Source organism: Perca fluviatilis, chromosome 22 (assembly GCF_010015445.1).
Source record: "Perca fluviatilis chromosome 22, GENO_Pfluv_1.0, whole genome shotgun sequence".
Taxonomy (NCBI): Eukaryota; Metazoa; Chordata; class Actinopteri; order Perciformes; family Percidae; genus Perca; species Perca fluviatilis.
The window spans coordinates 22,111,705-22,125,578 of record NC_053133.1 but is presented as its reverse complement, the minus strand read 5'-3'; the positions used below and the strand labels follow the sequence as shown (position 1 = coordinate 22,125,578).

Here is a 13,874-nt window from a genome sequence, read left to right as displayed (position 1 = left end):
GCCAGTAAAGCAGTGACGGCTACAGTTTTGTGTCCCAATAGAGACCTCTGCTGGTGACTAGTGTTGTTGATGTTGGTCACGTGGTGAGAAACAGCTCTCTTTGACACACTGGGAGCTATTGCAGAGACCTGAGAACTGGTGTAATGAAGACTATTCTGTTTTTTAATTTTTTTTTTTTTATTGGGACTCAAGTATCTGATGTTACTTGAGAAATTTTGAAGTGGGGTTAAACCTGCGGGAAATAAAAGCAATGACTAGTTTTCCTAACTCATGGCTGGACTTTGATCCTCTGATTTTTGCTACTCTGTGTTTTCTCCTGGCCAAGGTGAAGATGAAACCCACTGACTTTGGTGATCCCCAGACTTTTCCTCACTAGCATCACCCTGAGGTTGATTTATTTTATTTTTTTTAGTAAAAAGTCTCAATAACAATTGGATAGATTGCCATGAAAGCTGGTACAAATATTTTCCTGACCTTTCATCTATTGCCAACTGCAGGTCAACGTAATTCCCAAAATAATTCCCTCAGCTGTATTTTGGCTTTATTGCTAATTAATTATCAAATGTTAGCAGGCAAACCCAGTAAACTAAGAAACTTTATACTGTGCCTAAACTTTAAATGGAACTCAAGCTAATGGTTAGGAATGTGAAGTCGTGTACACGTTATACTTGGTGTTGAAGTAGTTAAGGCCTAAGAACAACGCTGCTAGGCAACGGCAAAGAAGGCAGCTATTAGCTAACAATTTAGCAAACTAGCGAGCGTTCATGTGAACTCTTCTCGTGAACAAGGTAAACCCGACCCCATTTGAATGCAGCGCTGTTGTCACTGTAAGCATGTTAGCACGCTAAAGTTAGCATTTTAGTGCACATAGCACAGCGAGTTTAGAATAGTGAGTACGGCTGTAGGCTCTAGTCTTGTTAAAATGAGTACACCAAGAGTGAGTGCTTAGTCTTACTTAGCTGTAATAACTTAGCGCAATTGCTCAACGTTTTTGGAAATATGCTTACTCATTTTCTTCCGGGAGTTAGATGAGAAGATCGATACCACATCATGTGTGTACGCTAAATGTGAAGATAGAACGAGCAGCCAGTTAACTTTAGCATAGCATAAAGAACAGATTGAAGAGAGAACCAAATACAGAAATCAAGTGTTACCAAACATTACACCTCACTGGACTTGTGAAATACATACAAATCACTGAACTGGAATTCAAGCAAGGTACATTTCACCTTTGAAGTAGTGTTAAGTATTGTGTTTCAAGAGGATTAGTCCCTTTCTTTCTTTTTTTTTTTTATTTATTTATTCGGGACAGTGCACATTAATGAACAATCTAACATTTCTGTACAGACTGTAAATGAGCCAGGTTATAGCATAAATGCTAATTTCCACCTGTAGTCCCGAGGCAGGAAAACAACAACTTACAAGATAATGCAAAACAGAAAAATATTACAATATACAATATCAAACAAGAAACACATTAGTACGAATTCAGACAGATTACATTACATCAATAAAATTAGTCAAAATGTTCTGTGGTCTGCTTGTATTCTTATTATTGTTATTGCATTGTTCACAATCTTTAACCACTTTACAGGAATGGTCATAATACTGGGTGAATAGCTTAAATCCGTAAGAAGAAGTTGAAGTAGTGAGAATAGTTGAAAAGGTGGAAATTGGTTTAATAAGTATGAATATCATTGAAAAGTTGAATAACACCACTAATGTATAAACTAATTTATTTTCTAACTGGAATTATGAATAAGTATGGAAGACTTACAAATGCTGTGAGAAACATTTATGAGAATGCAGAAATATGGAACAAATAGTTTGAAAAATCTCAAATGCATTGCACTACACTGCTGAAAAACTTGGAAGTTGGAAGCTGAACTGCACATAAGTTAAGAGCTGAAATACATTTGTAGAAAAGATGGAAGTTAAACTGGAATACTGTCAAAAGTTTCAATACATTGACTAAAAAGACTTATTATCAGATGTGTAATCAGTTAATTAACGAGCGTGTCACCTGCTGAAACTGTCAGCTGTGCTGTGCAGCAGCTATTGAGAGACACTGAGAGCGAGCTCTCAAATAAAGGCTGAGACTGGCAAAACGATAACTGCTATCAGTCAAATTACGTCATCCTGAGCACCACAAGGCCTTTGTGAACGTATCGGTATAAAATGTATATGGATAAACATAAAAATGTGGGCATATCAGCGATTTAAAAAAGTGGTTCGTTCTGCATTTTGCTTGGAAATGTGAAGAATGTTATACAGGAGGGTGGATGGACAAAAGTGCTGAACTGTTGTCATTTGGAAGCTCAACCAGCCAAAAGTAAAAGGCGTATCACAAAACTGAGCCCATTGTCTGAAACTAGACAAAAATAGCTACGTTTTGATGTATAAATTGTGTATGACAAGTAAATATTGTGGGCGTGAGAACAATTTATAGAGAAGGGACAAAGATAATTTTTTTAAGGCTCTGTGCTGTAGCTATGACATCATCCACTCTAGCTCACGCAATACACACTCTGTTTAATCGATAAAAAATCCTGAAAAGATCACTAAACTTAAACAGCTTTTTCACAAAAACTGTAAAAGATATCAAACTGAAAAGATAAAGCCGGATAGCTGAATATTTTGTAAACATTTTAAAGTTTGTTTGGCGTCTATAGGTGAAAGTATGAAGGAGCTGAAACTTTTGGGAGCAGAAGAAGATTTTAAGAAGTTGAAGCATGCTCTCATTCACTTCAATGTTAAAAAAAGTGTTAAAAAGCTTAAAATTTTAAGTGTAAATAGTAGAAAAAAAGTTGAAGAAGTCCATCATTAGCTGAAAGAGCTGAACATTTGAAAAGTTGAATGGTTTTAATAGCTCAAAGTATGCAGAAGTTACACAGAGCCAAAAACCTTACGGAAGAGGGAATAAAAAGTTTATAAAGAACCGAATAACAATAGTTGGAATGCTGTAGAACAGCATTCCCACTAATGAGCATTCATAACACTTCATTTTCCCACACTGATGTTACAGGGTCCCTCAACAAATGACACTTTATTTTTTTATGTACTGCTGGCTTGTCTTTTTCTGTGCACACAAAATGACCAAATATTACAACACATGTAAATGTAGTTAATTTGTAGCAATTATACAGTACATTATTAAATTATATGTGAAAGAAATCACCCTTAGTGAAGAGAGATGAATGTTGACATCTACAAATCAGCACCGGATTCCAGCTAAAACCAAAAATATTTGGCTAATTGTGCAATAGCATATGTTTTGCAAACATTAAGAAGGTGAAATTAAGTTATGTTTTGAAGCAAGATGACTCACTGTTGTGTGACGTCAATCAGCCATAGAGAAGCAAAATGTCCCTCATGACACAACTAGTATTTTGAAATACTGTTTAATCAAAATGGAATTTTTTTTAGTTATTGCACTAACAGGCCTGGAAACCAGATTAATCTGCAAGCTTATGTTTTATTTGATCTGGCAGATATGCATTTGCGAATTAGTCCAGCGATGCCAGGCAACCAATTTGACTGTATATCTACATTTTAAAGGGTTACACTTTACTTGAAGGTATCTACATAAGAGTGACATGACACTGTCATGAACGTGTCAGAAGCGTTATGTCATGAATGTTCATGACTTGTTTATAATGTTTATGACACGTTCATGACAGTATCATGTCACTCTTATGTAGATACCTTCAAGTAAAGTGTTACCTTTCAAAGTAACACCAATGATTCAGAAAAGACTTGGCATTCTACTCCATAACATACTGAATACTAAAATGTCTGGCTTATAAAACCTTTTCCAGCTCAAACTGTTTACAAAAGAACTCACAGTAGTTTCAGAAGGATCAACGTCAAAAGGGTTGTAAGTTTTCAGGACTCAGTCACTTGACTGGCAAGGTTTGTATGGGGGAATGTAAGCACATTTACTCAAGTACTTTGCAATTCTGTTTTATACTTCTACTTCACTACATTTTTGGGGGCAATCAAATATTATTTTTCACTGAATTTATTTATCAGCTTTAGTTACTAATTACTTTGCAGATTCAGATTACTGATACAAAATAAATTCAACTCATACATTATTATTACAAATATATGACCTATGTTATTCTGAAACAGACCATTCTGCTCCATAATGTGTACTACTTTGTATTTTAAGTATATTTTGATGCTTATACTTTAGTACTTTTTTTATGATTATTTTTGGGGCATTTTTAGGCTTTTATTTACAGGACAGCTGAAAAAAATGAAAGGGGAGAGAGAGGGAAGAATAACATGCAGCAAAGGGCCGCAGGTCAGAGTTGAACCCAGGTCCAATACATCACAGTGGAAACCTCTATATATGGGTGCCTGCTCTACCAACTGAGCTATCCGGGCACTCATGCTTTTGTAATTTTACTTCTACTTTTAAATGCAGAACTTTGACTGTGGTATTACATTTACGTCAGTAAATTATCACAATACTTCCGGTAATCACAACTGAAATGTTTACTTTGAAAGCTGATAATATTGTAATCCTTGTCGGCTTTGAACCCACCTTGAGTATCACACAAAAACTAATTACCGTCAATGTCATTACTCAAGCTCACACCTAGTCTCCCCCTACACCTGTTTACTAATGCACCACGACGCTACCTCATGTTGCTTTAATGAATTTGAGCAGTAAAAATGTCTAAACTTTTCTCTGGCTGATGGAGATAATTTAGGTTATCTAACAGACAGCAGAGAAGAGGAAGTGTTGGTTATTTTGTGGTCACTCTCACACTGGATTTGCATTAGTCATTAGGTTTCTTTTTAGAAGAAGTGGCTAAAACATCAAGTCCCTGTTTGAGTCATTAAAAAGAAGTAAAAGAGGAAATAGAGTTTGGCTTACTAATTTTCATAAAGGGTATTAACATTAAAATCTTAGACGTATTAGAGGTCTTCTAAATTTCTCTCAGGAATGTATTAATGGATGTTTACATACAATCAACATCTACACGGTAGATGATGGTGAATTCAGCATCCTGAGACAACTAATAAAAAAAGCTGAAAGTCTTCAATATACAGTTCATCTAAAATTTCTGTTGCTGCTGAACAAGCCCGCCCTGCCATCTACTCTCACTTCCTCACTCGAGCTGCACGAAAGGGGACAGAGACGACAGGCAGAGGAAAGATGTTAAGGCTCGAGGCCAACATGTTTCTCATGTACACTGTATATTACATGGTAAGAGATATCAGTTGCACCCTTTTGATCTGAGAGGAACATTTTATTCGAACAAAAGGAAGATAATTAAACTACAGCATTCCATGGCTACGACATCAGTGATTAATCGGCAGTTCTTTGTGTGACACAGTGAGTATCAGAAGCCATTAGTGAGTCTTAATCATTTATAATGAGGTAAAATAAACTGTCTGAGCTTAGATACTGCACCTACGTGTGGTGATCATTTATGATATCATTTGTGTGAGTGTGTGAGATTTGAGTGTGAGTGTTTGTTGTTTGTTACTGTCCTTGACGGTCTTTGTTTTATTGGATTTTCAGAATCACCTTCTGCAGTTTTACCAGGTGGACTATATGTTGAGAAACTGCAATTCTTTGTTCTAAAGAAGATTTTAAAATGGGTCGTGGAGTGAAAGAGGACAAAATGATACCAAAAGGAGGAACTGGATGTTTTAAACTGAGTGTTATTTTTCTCTTGCTAAATATCAGCAGTTTTCTTGTTCTGGTCACAGGATTTTCACTGAAGTATTGCCGAATCAGTTACAATGTCGCCATATGTTCCGGGAGTAAACTCACAACGGTTCCACAAGATATTCCCTCAACGGTGAACGGTTTGGACTTGTCTGTGAACAAGATTAAAAAAATACAAGCATCAGATTTCAAAACTCTATCAGTTTTGACGCAGTTAGACCTGAAACGCAATTTAATTGACCAGATAGCTCCAGGCACCTTTGCCAATCTGATTTCCCTCAAGAAGTTAAATCTAAATAATAATAAACTTGTTCAACTTAGAGATGATCTTTTTGATGGTTTGAGCAACCTCACAGAGCTCAGATTGTACAGAAATCACATCAGAGCAGTGGCATCCACCTCTTTTAAATCCTTGACAAGCTTGACATTTTTGGACATCTCCAACAACAAACTGCACCACATAACACAAGTTCATACTATACTACAGCATCTGCCAAATCTACGGGAGCTGGTAGTCAAAAACAACGATTTAACCACTTTTCAGTCGTGGGAACTGACAAACAGCTCACTAAAACTTGCTTCCCTTGATTTGTCTCAAAATCCAATTGCAGTCTTTAGGATCACTGCAGATGTTTTTCCAAATCTCGCCTGGTTAAACATCGGCGGCTCTTCTACAAAGCTACGGATGAAATGGGACGTGCACAACAAGACTTTTCTTAGTCGAGTGTCTACTCTTGATATTAGCGGGCTTCAAATAACTTCTGATGACATGGAAACATTACGAGACACCTTCAACTCCTCACTGAGTTCTCTGAGGATGAATGCAATGAAACATACAAACCTTTCAGCTGTAATCAACATTTCCTGCACCATCCCAACGTTGTCCGCACTCCAACTTCAACGGAACAGACTCTCTTATGTCCATTCAAATTTCTTCCAGTTGTGTATTAACGTAAAAGAGGTTGATTTATCAAACAATTTAATAAAACATATTGATGACCAGGCCTTCAGATCTCTTCACGGTTTAAGGATCTTGAGTCTGAATCACAACAAACTCACATCTGTTCCAGGTGATTTGAGGAATCTACCAACTCTTGAAGAGCTGGATCTCAGCAAGAATAACATCAGCACACTTAAATGTAATGATTTCACCAAACTGACAAAGCTCAGAGAGCTCAGCCTTAATCAGAATTTTATCTCAGCTCTACAAGAGTGTGTTTTCGAGGATTTAATACGATTGCGAGTTTTAAAGCTACAGAACAACACCCTCTCCAAATTAAACGGTGCTTTCAAAAAGTACTTGCCCAATCTTAAACAACTGCGTTTGAATGGAAATAAACTGACGGCCATTAAACGTGGGGAATTTATGGGCTTGCAATCCCTCCAGAACTTGTCATTACATGAAAATCAAATAGAGGAAGTTGAAAATGGGGCTTTTATTGGATTGACTAATCTTACCGATATTCAGCTGCAATCAAATAATATTAAAAAAACTGCACTAGACAAAGGGGCTTTCAATCATCTGATAAATTTAATAAGATTAGATTTGAGGGACAATCACATTAAATACTCCGACAGTTCACCTTTGCCTTATCCACCATTTTCTCAGCTGTCCCATCTGGAGACATTGGCTATTCCTGGACAGCACAGCAGGGGGAAGTCCAATCTGCCTAGCAACTTCCTGCAAGGTTTGACTAATCTTTTGGATTTTAGTGCCAGGAACATTCAACTTCTATCCCTGGCCAATGAAACGTTTAATTACACGCCTCGACTGCAAACGCTCGACATTAGCTCAAATGACCTTAAGGAGCTTTCTCCGGAATTGTTTTCCCCAATTCAAAGCCTTAAAAGCCTCTACGTATCTAGAACAAGTCTTTGGTCTCTAGATTTCCTTATAGATGCCAAACTAACTAAGCTGGAGTTCCTGCAGGCAAGAAAGAATGAATATTCAATTTTAACTGAGAAAGTATTCACTTCCACACCAGCTCTTGTTTACTTGGATCTTCAAGGCAATAGCTTCACGTGTGACTGCGATAACGCCTGGTTCAAAAGGTGGGCATTAAACGACACACAAACACAAGTTTTTGACGCCTACAACTTTGTGTGCAACTATCCTCCAGACCTCAAAAATACGAAACTGTTGGACCTAGACGTCCGGTCATGCACAGTGGACACTGGATTCATCTACTATGTCTCCACCACATTTACAATACTCCTGTTCATGGTGGTGTCCTTCACCTACCATTTCCTGAGGTGGCAGCTGGCCTACGCCTACTACTTCTTCTTGGCTTTGCTCTTTGAGACAAAGCATAAAAACAAGCAAGCTCATGATCAGTATGATGCCTTCATCTCCTACAACACCCATGATGAGCCATGGGTCATCAGAGAGTTGTTGCCAAAACTGGAAGGGGAGCAGGGCTGGAGATTGTGTCTGCACCACCGAGACTTCGAGCCAGGTGAGACTGCCCTTTGCACCTGGTGTTAAACACATGTTTTAGCCATGTTAGTAGATTGGCTTTGGGGATGGCTATGCCAGGCTGTCAGTTGGTTGGTCCAGAATCAATGGCAGTGTTTAGGTGGCTGGAGAGCAAGGGAAATAAGCAACATTGACAATCTGGAAACTGATTGGGGTAAAGAGGCTGGTATATGGGTATTTGAGATTTTTTAGAGATAGGGTAAAAACAAACTCAACTGAGGAAGTCATCTGGACAGAAATATCTCAGCAACTGTTTCCTTCATGGTAATACATTAAATAGTTGTTGATCTCGGTAATTTGAAATACACATGAGATCCCTTAACGTTTCATATAGTCTAAGTTTTAATTTGTCCAATTCTTTGATTTATGGCCAAATACCATTACCACCAATACCAAATACCACAATACCATGCCAGTGTTTCTGGTGATCAGTATACCATGGAGAACTGGCCAGCAGGAATTGTTTTATCCGTGTCTAACGACAGACAAAGGTGCGTGTTACTTTCATGTGCTTAAGCCTTAACAATTGTTTTGTACTTTCATCTATAGACCAGAGGGTGTCACCATAGTACTTTTTGTACAGCACCATCAGAGGAACTAATGAGGAGAATACAGATTATATTTACTGAGCCTTTTCTTCTCCTTTTTCCTTTTCTCTTCCTCAGGTAAACCCATCATAGACAACATCACGGATGCCATCTATGGAAGCAGGAAGACCATCTGTGTGATCAGTCGCAGATACCTAGAGAGTGAGTGGTGCTCCAGAGAGATCCAGGTGGCCAGGTAACATGACTTTAAATTTCCCTGAGTTGACACGTGGCATATAACACTAACATATAATATAACAACCTCATAAACTCTGTATGAAGTGAGTTTGTGTGATTTGTCTAACACCGGATATGCTTATAAAAGTGGGATCTTTATAGTTATTCCATTTACATGAACTGTTTTGTTTAGTCTACTGTTTACAGTTTCAATACAAAGCCATTGGGGAGAGGGGGGGTGGGGGGGAATGAACAGGTCTAGTTTATCCCACAGCTATTTCTAACAAAGTCAATGGAAACTATGTTTTACTGAGTACTGCTCACTCCTATTTGTTTGTTCATACATGACAATGTCTTAAATCAAGTTTCCATCCAAATGTAGCGCACATTTTAGCCAAATTTCCAGTGAATCTGCAAAGTAAATGCAAATGAATGTGCATTCACTACTATTTTGTGAGTAGGTTCATCAAAATAAACAGATAAATAATTCCATTGTAATTTGCCATTTCATGTTGATCTGAAACTTTTATACCTCAGACCAAGGCAGTAATCCTAATATATATATTGGAGAGGACACATCTCCCCCAACATTTATAAATGTCCCCCCAATATATTGATAGGCTAATATATATTGCTATTCTACAACTATGCAGATTTGGTCCCCCACCCCAAATGTTCACGTCATGCTTACGGCCTTGCCTCAGACAGAAGTTTAAAAAAAAGTTTGCAATATGTCTGGGTAATTTGAAATTTTTGCCATTTCCACACGGAAGTGAATGGAAACACACTTTGACTTTTTGTAGATACTGAACCAAAATTAAATGTAGAGTTTTATGATCTCGAACACCATGTTGTCACTGTCATAATGAACACCGTAACCATAATGTTAAACCTAAAACAAGTCTGAAACTTTGAGGAAGAAGCAAACATTATTTCTTATAACTAACTTAAATTTTGTTCTCATTTGTTCTATTTGATCATTGTAAATCGAAAACCTTGGGGTTGCGAATACACATTGGGATCTAGGAACGTGTGGTCTGCAAACATTTAGTTGATAAATAAAGATAAAGACATAGAATATTATGACTGGTGTTGTCCTCTTCCTCATCCATCCATCCTTTTCCTCGGAGTAGCTTCCGTCTGTTCGATGAGAAGAAGGATGTGCTGATCCTGGTGTTTCTGGAGGAGATTCCGACCACTCAGCTGTCTCCTTACTACCGCATGAGGAAGCTGCTGAAGAAGAGGACCTACCTGAGCTGGCCTCGAGCAGAGGAGCACCCTGAACTGTTCTGGGAGAAACTGCGCCAGGCTCTGAATTCCAGAGAAGATCTCGGAGACAACAGGTTCCTCCTGGTGGACAGACCGTGATGGAAAGGAAGTACTACAGAGTTAGGTTTAGAGCCGCAGTCCATTGCTTTGAGTCTTCTTGTTGGTTTGTATTACCACTAGTCTATATCCATGAAGTTCCACTTCCGGGATAGCTCTGGTGCCTCTGGCAAATTCCGCCGGATGTCACGCCAGATATCCGCTCCCTTCCGCTTTCTTTGTGTTGAAATTTTAAACTCTGGTGGATTTATGAGGACTATGGTTAACTGCTCCTCAGATCTCTGCAGGGTAAATCCAGACACCTAGCTAGACTATCTGACCAGTTTCCTGTTGCACGACTAAATCAACTTTTGAACGTACACATGTTCCACCAAAACAAGTTCCTTCCTGAGGCTATTTTGCAGAGGCACTGTTGCTCCGACCGGGGGTTGTTTGTCATACAGTTTGATTTGACTCTTTATAGACATCATCATTAATCATCACTCTTTGTTGTTAGGCAACCACTCGATTTACTTTTTCTTTACATATGTATATATAAATGTTATACTTGGTATTTGTTCAACCCCATTACAAACTCATGCTGTGCAGCCAACCCCACAGGACTCTAGTGGAGATCCCAAAGTTTCCAAAGATACTAAATCTGCCAATTAAATTTTGGGGGAAATGTGTATTTAATAATGCCCAAGATATCTAGAATATTTTTGATTCGGTGTAATGGTGCAGCCATAAAAACTTGTCTTGTAGCTTGAACAATGTGAAACGTATATGGTACAATCAGTGTGGAATAAGATGATTTTAACAATCATGTAGATATTTATAGTGAAACAATGTATGTTAAAGGGCTTACAATGTAAACTTGTCTAATCTGACATGCAGTTCTGAATCTGCTATTTGGAATTATTATCCATTTTTAATTGCAACTACATAGCATTATTGAGGAATAGGCTAGAAACGTTCTTTTTAATTTATATCCTATTGTCTTACTATTAAATTATATCAACTGCATATTTCACAGTGCTCATCTTGATTTTATGCACTCTAGTTGAAATTCTGACCTTTTATTGACTGACTTATCACTGTAAAGTAAGATGACATTTGCAATGTATAGCAGCTTTATAATTATGTGACATTTAAAAAAATATATGAATATTACTTGTTCTATATACTTAAAATTAAATTGTCAAAAATTCATTTCAAGTTTTTTTTTTTTAATACAACTGAAAAGGTTGTATAGCCCGATGTATTGAAGGTATAAAATGTGTGTATATGGTTAATGCAGTGAAACCCAGACTCGTGTCTTATTATTAACATCTCTGTTTTAATAAATTCTTTGACAATAAATTACAATGAAAACCTCCCACTTTCATACAGCTTTTCACTGGCCTCAACATTTCAGAGCTTATCAACACAAATTTTACAAAACTATATACATTCTTCTCAAAAACAATGTTTTCATTACATCTGGTTGATGCTCTGCCTCTACAGCGTACAGTTTACTATGTATTAAGAATACTACACTCCCCTGTTTATAAAACAGAACAAATATGATCAGATATAATAGAATAATTTAACAGGAAATTACTTCATAGTCTTGGGTGTGGGAATGCATTAAGAGTCATGGGCTGCAGATATTAACTGCTGTGTGGAGATGTGGTGTTGCCTGGGGCTCTGCTTGCGAGGATCTGATTGTTCTTCATCTTCCTATGACTACAAAGAAAAATGGAAACATAACATTAATATGGTTCAGTGTTTTGGTTAGAGTGCCAAATGAAAATAATATACAGAAATTGGCATTAAACACACAAGAGATATAGGAGTGTACTCACTCCAAACACTTCATCCCTCTCTGAGTCCAGTTGGTTGAAGGGTCGGCGCACACAAACCTCCCTGGAATGTGGAATCTGTGGGAAACAGGGAAGAAATGATCAAACACGAGACACATCACGTGAATGCACTTTATTACACATTACAGTTCGACCCTGTGGTCTCATTCCAGGTTGTGTATTATTAACCTCAAAGTGTCTTCTAGTAGGCTATATATACACATTACAACAGTAACACAGAGAGAGCTTCTCAGAAAGTTCTGCAGCACTTGTAGGGAATTATGTCTAAAATAAGGCCCTAAGGCCTGTCAAATCTGATGCCAATTTATTCATTCCTGCGCCTTCTTTCACTTCAGGATTGATTTTCAGTCACACTTTAACGGCCAGAGAAACACAAGCAAAGGAGTGCAGTGCAATTTAGAAACACAAGCTAACCAGCAGACCAGCAAGTCTGCAACTGCACAATAATACAATCATGAGGTACATTTGAATTTTTTTTAAGAGATTTAATAACGCCACCTTGTGCTCAATTGCAAAAATAGTCAGCAGATTAATCGATAATGACAATTAATTGTTTATTGCAGCCCCAATTCTAAGTATTACTGCACATTTCATGCAATGCTCAACTGGCCTACATTGTCTATAAAGTAATACTTAATTGTAATGTGTGTGTGAGACCACAATTCAGATTTTGGACTGCTTTGTTTCTACCTCTTTACGACCTGCTCCCTGTGCCTTTCGAATTTGCAGAATTTGTAGTCTGACATGACATCAGATCATTTACTCACATAACAGCGTTGATGTCGCATGAGTTGTGGATGGTCTGGATGGTGTAGCCCAGCAGCCGTTTGCATGGCAACGGACGTCTGCCGAACATCAGGCAACAGCTTGCTGTAAAGACACACACGAATTGTTAACACAAATACAGCATGCACAACCTTTTCATTTGGATGCTGGACAACCAACACTGGCAACTTTTTGGTCCACGCAATACAGGCATAAAATATAGGCCTAGATTCTACGTATGGACTGTTTGTCAGAGCTATCTGATTTGCAGACACTTCATGTACTACAATAATGCAAAGCAAAAGGCAATTTCATTTCCTAAATGCATCCAAATGTGTCAGAGATGACGCAGAAAGGACGCTGCACATGGATTATCAGTAGTAGCTGAAGGACTCACCTGACTGTGTGCTGCCGATGAAGGTGGTGAGGATGACGAGAGAGCAGAGGAGAAACACTTTGCTGCTTGCCATGGTTTCTTATAGCTGGAGCGCTGACTCAGCCGGTCTCAGAGTGTTGCTGTAGTAGCTTAGTAGTAGGTGCTGTAAAGTGCCTGAAGGTGTGTGTGAAAGAGACAGCGCTTCTCTGTCCTTAAGTAGGGCGGCTGTGGGATTTTCCCATATTCGACAGGATTATGCAATGCCATTGTTTGAATTTGGAAATGAGCCAGTCGATACGCCTGCGTCCTCTAGCTTGTCCACGTGGCCTATTAGAAAATGTACATTTGAAGCCTGTGTATACAAGTGAATATCAGTTATAAATATTCAAGCACTTTACTCAGTGTAGCCTCACTAGAATATAGAATAGAACAGAGGACACAACTTAGACTATTAATGCAAACAACGGACAAAAAAAGTGCAGCAATTATTATTAAACTACAGAAATTGAAAATTCTCTTAAAATAAACAAACCTCTTTAACAGCAGAATAAAACATCACCAAGGCAGCCAACCCAGACACGTATCGACAAGTTAAACTCGACCGCAGCTACAGCCCACAAACACACGCACATAT

General features: G+C 38.0%; 2 protein-coding genes across 2 annotated transcripts; one reads left to right on the top strand and one right to left on the bottom strand.

Moving 5' to 3' along the window:
* Positions 1 to 4,967: 4,967 nt before the first annotated feature.
* Positions 4,968 to 10,494, top strand: LOC120552473 (toll-like receptor 13). Its single transcript, XM_039790569.1, has 4 exons — positions 4,968 to 5,350; positions 5,540 to 8,145; positions 8,831 to 8,948; positions 10,063 to 10,494. Exons 2-4 carry the CDS (start codon positions 5,616 to 5,618, stop codon positions 10,295 to 10,297), a joined length of 2,883 nt encoding a protein of 960 aa, XP_039646503.1. The 5' UTR covers positions 4,968 to 5,350; positions 5,540 to 5,615; the 3' UTR covers positions 10,298 to 10,494.
* A 1,059-nt stretch (positions 10,495 to 11,553) lies between these two features.
* Positions 11,554 to 13,488, bottom strand: ccl20b (chemokine (C-C motif) ligand 20b). Its single transcript, XM_039790568.1, has 4 exons — positions 13,262 to 13,488; positions 12,867 to 12,969; positions 12,082 to 12,156; positions 11,554 to 11,962 (listed from the first exon to the last, which is right to left on the bottom strand). Exons 1-4 carry the CDS (start codon positions 13,332 to 13,334, stop codon positions 11,887 to 11,889), a joined length of 327 nt encoding a protein of 108 aa, XP_039646502.1. The 5' UTR covers positions 13,335 to 13,488; the 3' UTR covers positions 11,554 to 11,886.
* Positions 13,489 to 13,874: the final 386 nt, after the last annotated feature.